The sequence below is a fragment of the Colletes latitarsis genome, chromosome 2, assembly GCF_051014445.1.
Source record: "Colletes latitarsis isolate SP2378_abdomen chromosome 2, iyColLati1, whole genome shotgun sequence".
Taxonomy (NCBI): Eukaryota; Metazoa; Arthropoda; class Insecta; order Hymenoptera; family Colletidae; genus Colletes; species Colletes latitarsis.
Window position 1 is genome coordinate 12,015,581 of NC_135135.1, and position 11,580 is coordinate 12,027,160.

Below are 11,580 nucleotides of genomic sequence, written 5' to 3' on the forward strand. Positions count from 1 at the left end.
GACAGACCGTTTAAGGGATGAAAATAATTACCTTCCTTCTAAATTCTAGAAACGAAATTGTTGAAACATTGTTACGTGGCCTCAGAATAAATCCAATAAAGGAAACTGATCATTCTTCGCGGAATGGGCCGACAAAATGTGAGCGTTGAGGGGTCAATTTAATAACTTAATAATAAATGATTATTACGAGTCTGTTTGTGTCTGATGACTAGGTCGATTTTCGCTCGATTGTCTCGATACTTTCCAATTAAAATAATTTGGTTAAATAGGAGTATATTGGTCCCATTAATTTTAACTAATCGAGCATAGAAATTAGATGATGCAAAAACGAATGTGAAAAGATTATTTTCAATAACTTTTGGGGCCACCTATTGTTTTTCCTTAACTGTGTGTTTCTGTATTTAAAACAAAGTGCTTGGCAAAATTACTAACCACTAAACACTCAATTATAAATCGCCACGTATTCCATACGTAGATCAGAGACGTTCCAACGATTTTTAAAGAAAAATTTATTTCCAGTTAAAAAAAAAAAGAAATTACCCAATATTATAGCTATTCTAGATTCGTTTATCACGTTTCTCGGGATATTTTTTACAATTTGTGTTCGTTTGGGGTTCAGCTCTCCAGGGAACGTGAAATTATCCAAGATCCTCGTTTCCAGAAATCCGCAAAGCGATAGCTCTGGCCGTTTTCAAAATTAAATTCATTCCTGATACAGTAAGAAGCGCTTTCCTGGAAGCTTGGGAATATTTCCAAGCGCAGACATTGCCGGCCTCTGTTGGATACAGGCAGAGCTTTCGGATAGGCTTGCAAGCCAGCTTCTCGACTCCAGAGGCGGAAACCGCAAGCCTGTTCAAAGCTAGATTAAATATTATATTAAAGGGGTTGCCACGGAAGCGGCGGCGAGCTTGTTGGGGGTGGCTAGTCGTTTCGGGGTGGTAACCCCCTGATTCCCTGTACGTTTGCAACCGGATTCGTAGATTTGCACGCGCAACACCACTCTCCTGCAGTTACGACCCTTCAAGAAAAATTTGGTGTTTTTTTAAGATCTGCTCGACTTGGAGTTTTCACCCTGATTCTACCAGACTCGTGGCTTTAAACCACGTTCCACATTTTACTAACCATTTAACTTCGTTTCGCGTGAAATAGAAATAAATTAAAAAGTCTATTGGAATTATCTAGCCTCCCAAATAGAAGAAAATAATACAGTTTTGCACTGTTTGTTAGTACTAAATATATTAAAATTGTACAAAAGTGTAAAGTGTAAAGATACTCGTTTGTAAAACATTTTTTACGTACGTGACACAATTAGTAGAATATTTTCACATAACTTTTTAGTTGAGTTTACTCAATCAAATAAATTGATAAATAATTTGACTGTAAGAAGATCTGTATTTTTTACGCAATTAACAATGTTGACATAATATGATAGAATTTGAGAGAGTCTATAAAAAGTATATATGTCATTTGAGAATTTTTAATATTCGTTTGAATTAAAATATTTTTAGTATTAACAAATTATTTATATTTTGGAATTTCGTTTGACTAGTCAAATTATGCTGAATGAGAAACAAACGGTTGATATACTGTTCAAAAATGAGAAATTTAATAGTGAGTCTGTCTACTTACAGTGTAATCTACTTCCTATGAATCCAGGTATCCGTAGCAAGTAGATTATACTATTACTTGTCAGACACTACAGTTTTTAACCAATTTCAAACAACTAAGACTACTTTCTCTGTAGCTACAATTACTGGTATTATTAATAATAGCATAAGAGCTAATCTTATACTTGAACGGATCTTTTATAATTCATATTTAGACAATACGTTCGAAATATCCAAATGATACATATTAGGAAGATATTTATAATTCGATACCGTAATTATTTGCTGACCAAAATATTTAATTTCACTTTGAAATTGAGCTTCGAATATTTCGTTAATATTTCTGCTAAAAAAATGAGCTATGTATTCTAATTCTGTGATTGAAATATACATCTTTATTTATGGAATTACAGCATCTTTATTTCGTATTAATTTTTGTATTTTCTTGAAATTCCGTTTATTTTACGATTTATTTTATAATATAGACATGATGCACTATTAAAAAACATTTTAAATAAAAGTGTAACATATACATCTTCTGTTGTGTAACAAATCAAATAATTTAAGTACTTAAAAATATTCTATAATTTCTTATAAAATAGTTAAGCTTTCCGAACGTGTAGAGAAACATTTTCTAACTTTTTCGATCTTACATCTAAATTCTCTAATTGTTACAGAAAGTCGATTCAACGCTTAGAATTTCGAGGGCTCTGAAAAGTAATCGAAATTTGTTGCCGTTGAAGTTAGTATCATGCATAGAAGTTGTTGATTGGTTAATGAAACCTCGCAACTTTCGGGAATCATCGTGCTCGCTTATAAATTCTCGCACGAGGAATTTATTATCTTCTCGCGAAAGAAATCTCCGCGTGGAACATATACGAGAGCCGGTTTAATGAGTCGCCTTCTGATCTGAACGCGATAACGCGGGAAATTCCTCGATAAAGTATCAAGCATGCCGAGTATTTCCTTTATTAACGTTTTTCACCACATCGGACATCGATAATTCACGTTCGTATCTCTCGAACCATGTAACCAGTCGAGTCTCGGACATCTTGCTATAAATTTTGCGATATTGGTCAGCATCGTTCGTCGACTGGTCAGATTTATTCCCATCGACGGATATTTTTAACACGTTGTCGTTTTCTACGTGATCAAAATTCCAATTTTAGATAACTTCAAACAACGTAACCTGCAATTTGCCTCCAAGTATTATCAAAGATCAGTCAACGTTATGCTAGTGCAAAAGTTAATCGTGGTAGTGAGCTTTTAAGGAACGCGAAACATATGTACATGGAATATTTCGTTGAAAATCTTTTTCGTTGCTGAATTCACATTGAATTTTAAGATTGAATCCTCCTCTTTGCAGTAGCATTCCTAAAAGTTAGTATGTGATTTTTTTTTAGGGTTGTTCCACCCTGAATTAGACGAAGACATTGCGAACAACGCTTGCTATATTTGCAGAAATTAAAACATTCATTACCATTAAAAATTCTCATTATTTTTTGATTGTCATTGAAATCTATGTTGAATTCATTCATCATATTAATAGTAAAATTCAAATTTAATATATAAATATTAATTTTTATCCGAAAGATTCCTCAAAAGCATGCAAAGATTATTTAAAAGAGTAAATATGAAATAAACTCGAAAGCAGAGTAAAAAAAGCGTTAGAAGTTAAAATATATTCGTTACAAATTAATTTTATAAAAATGATAAAATATTAAATAACGTAAAATTGGTTGACACTTTATAATTTTGTGTTACTTACTCGTTACTTAAGGAGATTACTAGAAAAAGGAGGCTCCAATGTTAAAATTTATTATAGTATTTAGAAACCCGTTGAATTTGTTTCATATTTCATAAAATACCATTTTCATTTTTTCCCAAGCGTAAAAATCTTTAAAATGACCTCATAAAGATTGCTGTGCAACTATTCTTTACGAAGTTATAGTAGTTGAAAGATTGTGAACGATCAACCTCGACTTTTTCGAGAAGTAAACCTCGAATCTATTATATGGATCTACTACCCTACCAAATTTCATTAAAATCGTTAAGAGCCACATCTATGACTGAATTCGACATCAAGCGAAATTCAATTTATTCGAATATAATTCTTCTCTGTCTTCCTTTAGAGCTGTAATTCGACCTAGTTGCGTCAAGCGATCTATAGACACGCAATTTAATCTCCTTCGAGACGTCTCGATTAGTCAAGAAGCAGTCCCCGGAACCGTCCTTTCCAATCAATTAATCTCATCTTTCTCTTTCGTGCAAACGTACTCTAAAGAGACGCCTGAAATTAATCGAAAATTTGAAAACGGTGCCGTGCGAGCGAAAGCTCCTTCCGACGACGATCGGTCAGGAAGCCAGGGTGAAAATTGAACGACGCGAAAGCATGCCGTGTTGCAGTATTTAGGGTTAGGCTCTCCTCGACACGACGGACCGGTGGCTCTGGTCGAGAGCCGAGCTCGGTTATTTGAGTTGGCCAGAGCCACGCGGGGATGACCAACCCTTTGATCTCGAGCGCGGCCGCCCTCCGTTTTCTGTCCGGCTGCACCCCGCCTCGCGAACCGTGTCCGACCTTTCTGCCTTCAGTCCCGCAACTCGTTGGAAAATCTATCGGGGGATGCGCTGCCTATACGCCGCAAAAATAAATCCGTCCACGAGGGCGCGCGAAAGAAACGGTCCATCGATGTACACCCGCGCAAAGTGATTTAGAATCGTCGTACTCGTTGGCGACCGCAACAATCGTCTTTGTGCGTCCATTTTTCAACCCCTACGCGAAGGGCATTCCTCTTTTCGCGTTCTGGAAAGAATTTCTCTTAGGCCTGGATTAGAAAGGGTTGCTCCAATATAGAATACTTTTCTTTATGCACAAGTTTCATTCGTTGCAGAATTAGCATAGAAATACTTAGAAATGATAAATGTGCAGGAAATTTTACACTCTTTCAAATTTAAAATACATGGTATTCCGCTTTTTTTCCGTACACACTTCAGCAGTGTGTTCTTCAAGGAAAAATAAGAATGAAGTGTTGTATTGTTGATGAGGTCAGGATACGAAATAATAAACCCAGACACAATTAACGAACAAGATAGAAATACTTAAAAATGATAAATATGCAGGAAATTTTACACCCTTTCAAATTTAAAATACATGGTATTCCGCTTTTTTTCCGTACACACTTCAGCAGTGTGTTCTTCAAGGAAAAATAAGAATGAAGTGTTGTATTGTTGATGAGGTCAGGATACGAAATAATAAACCCAGACACAATTAACGAACAAGATAGAAATACTTAGAAATGATAAATGTGCAGGAAATTTTACACTCTTTCAAATTTAAAATACAGGGTGTTCCGCATTTTTCCGTACACACTTCAGCAGTGTGTTCTTCAAGGAAAAATAAGAATGAAATGTTGTATTGTTGATGAGGTCAGGATACGAAATAATAAACCCAGACACAATTAACGAACAGGATAGAAATTTATTAAATGAAATATGGTTGTACAGAAGTGAACCAATTAACATGCAACGACGAGAATAAATATACAGCGCCTGAGACGAATGCTCGTCCATTTTTCTAATATGTATAATAAAAAATTCATAAATGCTTTGTTAAGAAGTTGTGACAAAAATATGAAATGCGATGTGTTTTTATTTGCGATACAAACAAATTTACTAAAATTTTGGTTAATGGGAGAAACTGCTAGTTGAGGTACGAAAAAATGTTTTTAACGTAGAATTATGTGGATAACTTGAACATTTCTTTATCAGAATTTAGTTTCTATCATTTATCTTGGGTGCTGAATTATTCTATCTTCGATGATAACTTTCTAAAATTTTGAACTATTGTTCAAGTTTATGTTCAGTAAATTGCAAAGAAACTCATGATATCGAATGCTTGCGAGAGATTGATTTCATTTTATTATAAATTCTTTTTCTTATTTTAATGCCCTGAATCCGAGTTTCACGGTTCATATTTTTGTTATAATTTCTTAACAAAGCACTTATAGATTTTTTGCTATATAACACTTTAGTCTTAGTTTTATTTGTAGAACATACTGCTAAAGGAACACCCTGTATAAGAACACAGGGAACACTCTGTACGATTATACAATAATTGTTCACTTTAAAAATCGCCTAAAAGGATCGTTACCTAAAAATTATACTGTGCTAGCTTGGAGAATGACTAAACATATAAGAAAAAGTTTAGCATCTACGGTTATACGATAATTGTTAATTTTGCAAATCACCTATAATTGACACCCCCTATAATTTCTGAAAGTGTTAAGAATTGCGTTACCGTGATATACGAGCATGCGATCTCTTCAGACATGTCCCAGTTCGGTTTGACTGCGAGCAATTCATGGGGATACGGAAGCACGGCCGGTTACGCTGGTTATCTTCCCGGTCCTTTGTCGTCGTGCGCTGCACAGGCGTCGTTCCCACCCCCGCCGCCACCCCCGCCGCCTCCGCCGCCGCCGTCATCGTCGTTGGCGTCTTTCGCGGGCACGGCGTCCATGAACACACCGACGGCGCCGGATTCGACAGCGGGCTCCACCGTCACTTCCGGCACCGGCGCGGGATCCACGGCACAGCAGGATGCGTTCTCAGCGGTGTCTTCCCGTAAGTCTCATCACTTGATCGTTTTCTCCTGTAATTGATCATTCGATGAACGCGTTAATCGCCAACGGTGCTCGAACGATCCGTTCTAACACGCTGCCACTGCCACGTCAGCTCTCCATTTTTACAGGCGTTCTCGACATTTGTCCAAATCGTATCACGAAACCCACGAACGTTCGATAATTCAGTGGCGTAATGATTATTTTACATTTCTGTTTAAAACGTTATTTACGATTTTACGAGCGTCAGGGTTCTTTCATTTTAAACGGTTTTGAAACACATTGCAGGTATTAAGGTCACAGTTTATAACGAACTACGAATCGCAGGACATAAACTTACACAATTTTTAAAATAAAAGATCGTGCAATTCCTGTTAATAACTTTCAATTGCGTCGAACAAGCGAATATTTTAAAATTTTAATTATAGACTGTTTATGATTAAAAAGTTTGCATTATATTGTATACAAGGTGCTCGGCCATCCTTGGGAAAAATTTTAATGGGAGATTGTAGAGGCCAAAATAAGACGAAAACCAAGAATATCAATTTGTTGATTGAGGCTTCCTTAAAGTTATCGAAAAATTAAATTAAAAAATTTCAAATCATTCCGGAAAAATTATTTTCAGTTGCAGAGGTCAATTATAATCATTTTTGGTCAATAGACATACCCCCAAATTCCTACGCACTTTCGAGAAAAAAATTCATTACTGAAAATATAATATCTGGCCAGAAATGTCTGCCCGATTTTTCATGCGAATCTTTAAAACGTCATAACTTCTGAACGGATTGGACGATTTTAATGTTTAAAAAAGCAAACTACGCGTATTTTGGTGGAGAATACGTAGAAATTCTAAAAATATTGAAAAAGTTGTTTGTTGACCCCATAAAGTTAGAAAAACTCCATAAAAATGGTCAAATTTTCAAACGACCATAACTCCTACAATAGTGAATACATTTCAATGAAACTATTTTCTGAAGTAGAGCTCATGGGTACCTACAAAAAAGTATTAGACAACTTTTCTGTAGGGTGTCAAACAAATTTACTAAAAATGAAAAAGGAATTTTTAAGAAAAATCGACAGGGGGTAGGTGCCTAAATTTCTCGGCGAAAAAAAAAATTTCAAATCCTTCTGAAAAAATTATTTTCAGTTGCAAGGGTTAATTACAATCATTTTTGGTGAATAGGCATACCCTCGAAATCTTGCGCATTTTCGAGAAAAAAATTCCTTACCGAAAATCTGATGTCTGACCATATATGACATTTTTCCCTGAAATTTCAAAAATTTTTTGAAATCGTTTTGGAAAAATCATTTTCGATTGCGGGTGTCAATTATAATCATTTTTGGTAAATAGACATATCCCCGAAATCCTACCCACTTTCTAGAAAAAAATTCGAAAATATGTGAAATTTTTTGGCGAAAAAAAAAAATTTCGAATCGTTCTGGAAAAATTATTTTTGGTTGCAGGGGTCAATTATAATCATTTTTGGTGAATACACATACCCCTGAAATCTTACGCACTTTCGAGAAAAAAATTCCTTACCGAAAATATACTGTGCAGCCGGAAATGTTTCTATAACTTTTTAACAAATCCTCAATCAACAAATTGATATTCTTGATTTTCGTCTTATCGTGGCCTCTAGAATCTCCCATTAAAATTTTTCCCAAGGATGGTCGAACACCCTTGCATAAATGTTTTTCGATACGTGGTCTTGTGTCGCTTTCAAAATAAACGGTAAAGACCGTAAAGTTTTATGGAGAAGTATGCCCCAAATGAAGGATAGAATTTTTTATGGAAACGTGCTCGGTACACAGCGGAAAGCATGCCGTTTGCAGTGCAATTTGTTTCAAGTCGATATCTCGATCGGTTCCGGAGATACAGGGCTTCGAAGTCCGGACTCGAAATGATCAATGGGACGTAGACTGAGATTCCTGGAACCGTGACCCAGATAATTTCCAGGAAATGCGTACGCTACACTACTACTGTTAGTAAACAAAAAATACGTGACTCGGCGCCTGTTACTGACCAGCGCGCACGTGACGAGCTTGGGCTAGGTCAGTGACAAGGCGCGACAGTAAGAGAGAGAGAGGTACGAGCTGTGCGACGGAGACGGACATACCGAAATATTAAAAATTATCCTTCCCTTTGCACGACGATATCTCCGCAACGGAATATCGTATCGACATGAATCGAACGCCATTTGAAAGGGAAGGCTCTCCCGTTTCCAGTTGTGGCAATTAAACTGACAATGCACCAATAACTTTGGAACAACAATCCTTTAAAGTTTTATTACTTTCAATACGATGAACGACAGTATGTACAATATTTACACTGCTGGTAAAAATTATGAGTTGAATTCGTTTTAGTTCGTTTAATGTCATGGTCAGAACTATTGTGTTTTCTTCTTGCAACATTGCCTAACAATACGTAGAGGATAAAGTTATGAAAACGAGTTTGCATTTACAGAAACAACGAATTATTGTTTTCAAGAAAAATACTGTTCGTCATCTCAGTCATAGTCAAGATCATTCATAAAAAAACTGTTTCAATTACATATCTTAATACGTTGTAATAATGAAAGTTTTAAAATTGCATTCTGCTGCAACTGCAAAATTTTCTGTATTGCACAAACAAAACTAGAATTTTATAGTTTAATTATAACATTTCCCATGTGAAAATTGTATTTTTCACGTAAATATTTCACAGATCTTCGAAACGTTGCTTCAACAGGTTACTTTCGTTTCGTAGAAACGCTTCGTTAAAACTCGTGCAATTAATAAATTTAGTGTCAAAAATTACAGAAATTGGTGAGGAAGTAGTCTTCCTAGAAATGACTGTAACTTCGTTATTTTTACAACTTGTCTTTACAGACATATTTTCAATGTTCCAAACTTTAAAAAGACGCCAAAAAAGGCTGATTCTTTCGACGTGGATCACTAAAAGACCCTCTTAACGCAATTATCAATACGACGGGTTTCGATAAAAATTTGTGCAATCAATAAATCTAGTGCTAAAAATGACAGAAATTGGTGAGGAAGTAGCCTTCCTAGAAATGACTGTAACTTCGTTATTTTTACAACTTGTCTTTACAGACATATTTTCAATGTTCCAAACTTTAAAAAGACGCCAGAAAGGATTGATTCTTTCGGCGTGGATCACTAAAAGACTCTCTTAACGTGATTGTCAATACGACGGGTTTAGATAAAAATTTGTGCAATCAATAAATCTAGTGTTAAAAATGGCAGAAATTGATGAGGAAGTAGCTTTCTTAGAAATGACTGCAACTTCGTTACTTTTACAACTTGTCTTTACAGACATATTTTCAATGTTCCAAACTTTAAAAAGACGCCAAAAAAGGCTGATTCTGTCGACATCGATCACTAAAAGACCCTCTTAAAGTAACAACTGTCAATATGACGGGTTTCGATAAAAATTCGTGCAATTAATAAATCTAGTGCTAAAAATGACAGAAATTGGTGAGGAAGTAGACTTCCTAGAAATGACTGTAACTTCGTTATTTTTACAACTTGTCTTTACAGACATATTTTCAATGTCCCAAACTTTAAAAAGACGCTAAAAAAGGCTGATTCTGTCGACATGGATCATTAAAAGACCCTCTTAACGTGATTGTCAATACGACGGGTTTCGATAAAAATTTGTGCAATCAATAAATCTAGTGTTAAAAATGGCAGAAATTGATGAGGAAGTAGCTTTCTTAGAAATGACTGCAACTTCGTTATTTTTACAACTTGTCTTTACAGACATATTTTCAATGTCCCAAACTTTAAAAAGACGCCAAAAATGATTGATTCTTTCGACGTGAATCACTAAAAGATCCTCTTAAAGTAACAACTGCCAATATGACGGGTATCGATAAAAATTCGTGCAATCAATGTCATTAAATCCAGTGGTAAAAATGGTAAAAATCGGCGAGGAAGTAGCTTTCCTATAATATTTATCGAAATTGTAGCCTGCAATCGATGAAAGTAACCCGATTGTCCCGATCTCTGGTGCAACGTCCCCAAATTCCCCGACGAGTAGAGTGCTAAAGACAAAAGCTGGTTTGTTTGTTGCGACAACAGTGGTGCCTGACTCGACGACGACGAGCCCGACGGACCCGTTGGACCCACTGAGCAGCCTGATGTCCGGCACGCCGAGCCAGAGGTACCAGGACTACGTGTCGCCCAGGTCCCTGTCCACGGACTCCAGCACCACCGAGAGCCCCGTGCACGAGGAACAAGCCTTCGGACAGAACTATGGCAACTACTTCCCGTCGCCCGGGGTGCTTCCCAGCATCCTCTACTCCCAGCTGTACAGTAATCAGTTCCAGAACTCGGAGAGCCCGGAGCAGAGAGCGGTCGCGGACAGCTGTAGCGTCAGACAGGAAGAGGTCAGACCGGACAACAACGTCTGGAGACCATACTGATACCAAGAGTCTGGTACATCGAACCAGCCTCTCATGTAAGGTGTTCCCCGTGGTTCCTTGAACGGGGGATCGAGGGACGCCGTCGATCGGCAAACTGTGATTGGTGCGACGTGTTGGCTCGGCCACCGAGCGAAACTAGCTACTAGTGGGCATTAAAAACGAAGAAAATAAAAGATTAACAGAGACACACGCGGTCCGGTGCGCGGTTCGAACGGCGATTTTAACGTCGCGACGTTTGTTGGTTCGATCGCGGCCGATCGTTTTCGCTGGTTGTGTGTCTCAACGAATCATTAGAGCGGGCTGATTTCTAGTTAAGCGTGAGTACGGGTCCTGAGTGCAATGCCGGAGTGAGTGGGGACGCGTGGCCCACGGTGATGGTGACGATGATGATGTATATAACACTGTACATAGATAGAGCATTGTCGTTTCATCGAGTCGTTCATCACTGTCGACGGACTACGCGAAGCGCGACGAATCGAGCCTGGGACGTTTCGGAGATGGCTGGCCAAACTTCGGGACGACGCAAGGTACGGCTTAGTGCGACAAAAATATCTAATTAAATATTACTGTATCACAGGGTCTATATCTTTCTCGATTATTATTCGTTTCTATCGAATTATTTGTTCGGGTCAAAACTGAGAGAATACGAACTGCCTTTTGGACGAAGCTGATCTTTTTTATGCTTTCGATTGTTATCTTTCTTTTAAATTCTGTTTATGACTACGCTGTAGATCTTTATGCAAATTTGGTAAGTTTGGAAATGGTAGATTTGTAGAGCTTTCTCAACCCCTAAGTATAATAATTTGTATCTTACTTTAAATATTTATTATATTTAGGGGTTGAGAAAACTCTACAAAGCTGCCATTTCATTAATAAAAATATGAATTTGCATGAAGATCCACAGTCTAGTCATAATGTCGTAATCGTATTTCT

The 11,580-nt window shown here is 37.0% G+C and overlaps 1 protein-coding gene across 4 annotated transcripts in view; it reads left to right on the forward strand.

The window, feature by feature from the left end:
* The window catches only part of LOC143348371 (uncharacterized), a 69,152-nt gene extending 57,785 nt beyond the window's left edge, over positions 1 to 11,367 (forward strand). For all 4 annotated transcript variants that reach the window (XM_076778520.1, XM_076778528.1, XM_076778510.1 and 1 more), the window contains exons 6-7: positions 5,934 to 6,227; positions 10,304 to 11,367. In XM_076778520.1, the coding sequence (XP_076634635.1) occupies positions 5,934 to 6,227; positions 10,304 to 10,647 (638 nt within the window). In that variant the 3' untranslated portion in view covers positions 10,648 to 11,367. The remainder of the gene's footprint in view (positions 1 to 5,933; positions 6,228 to 10,303) is intronic.
* The last annotated feature ends 213 nt before the right edge of the window (positions 11,368 to 11,580 follow it).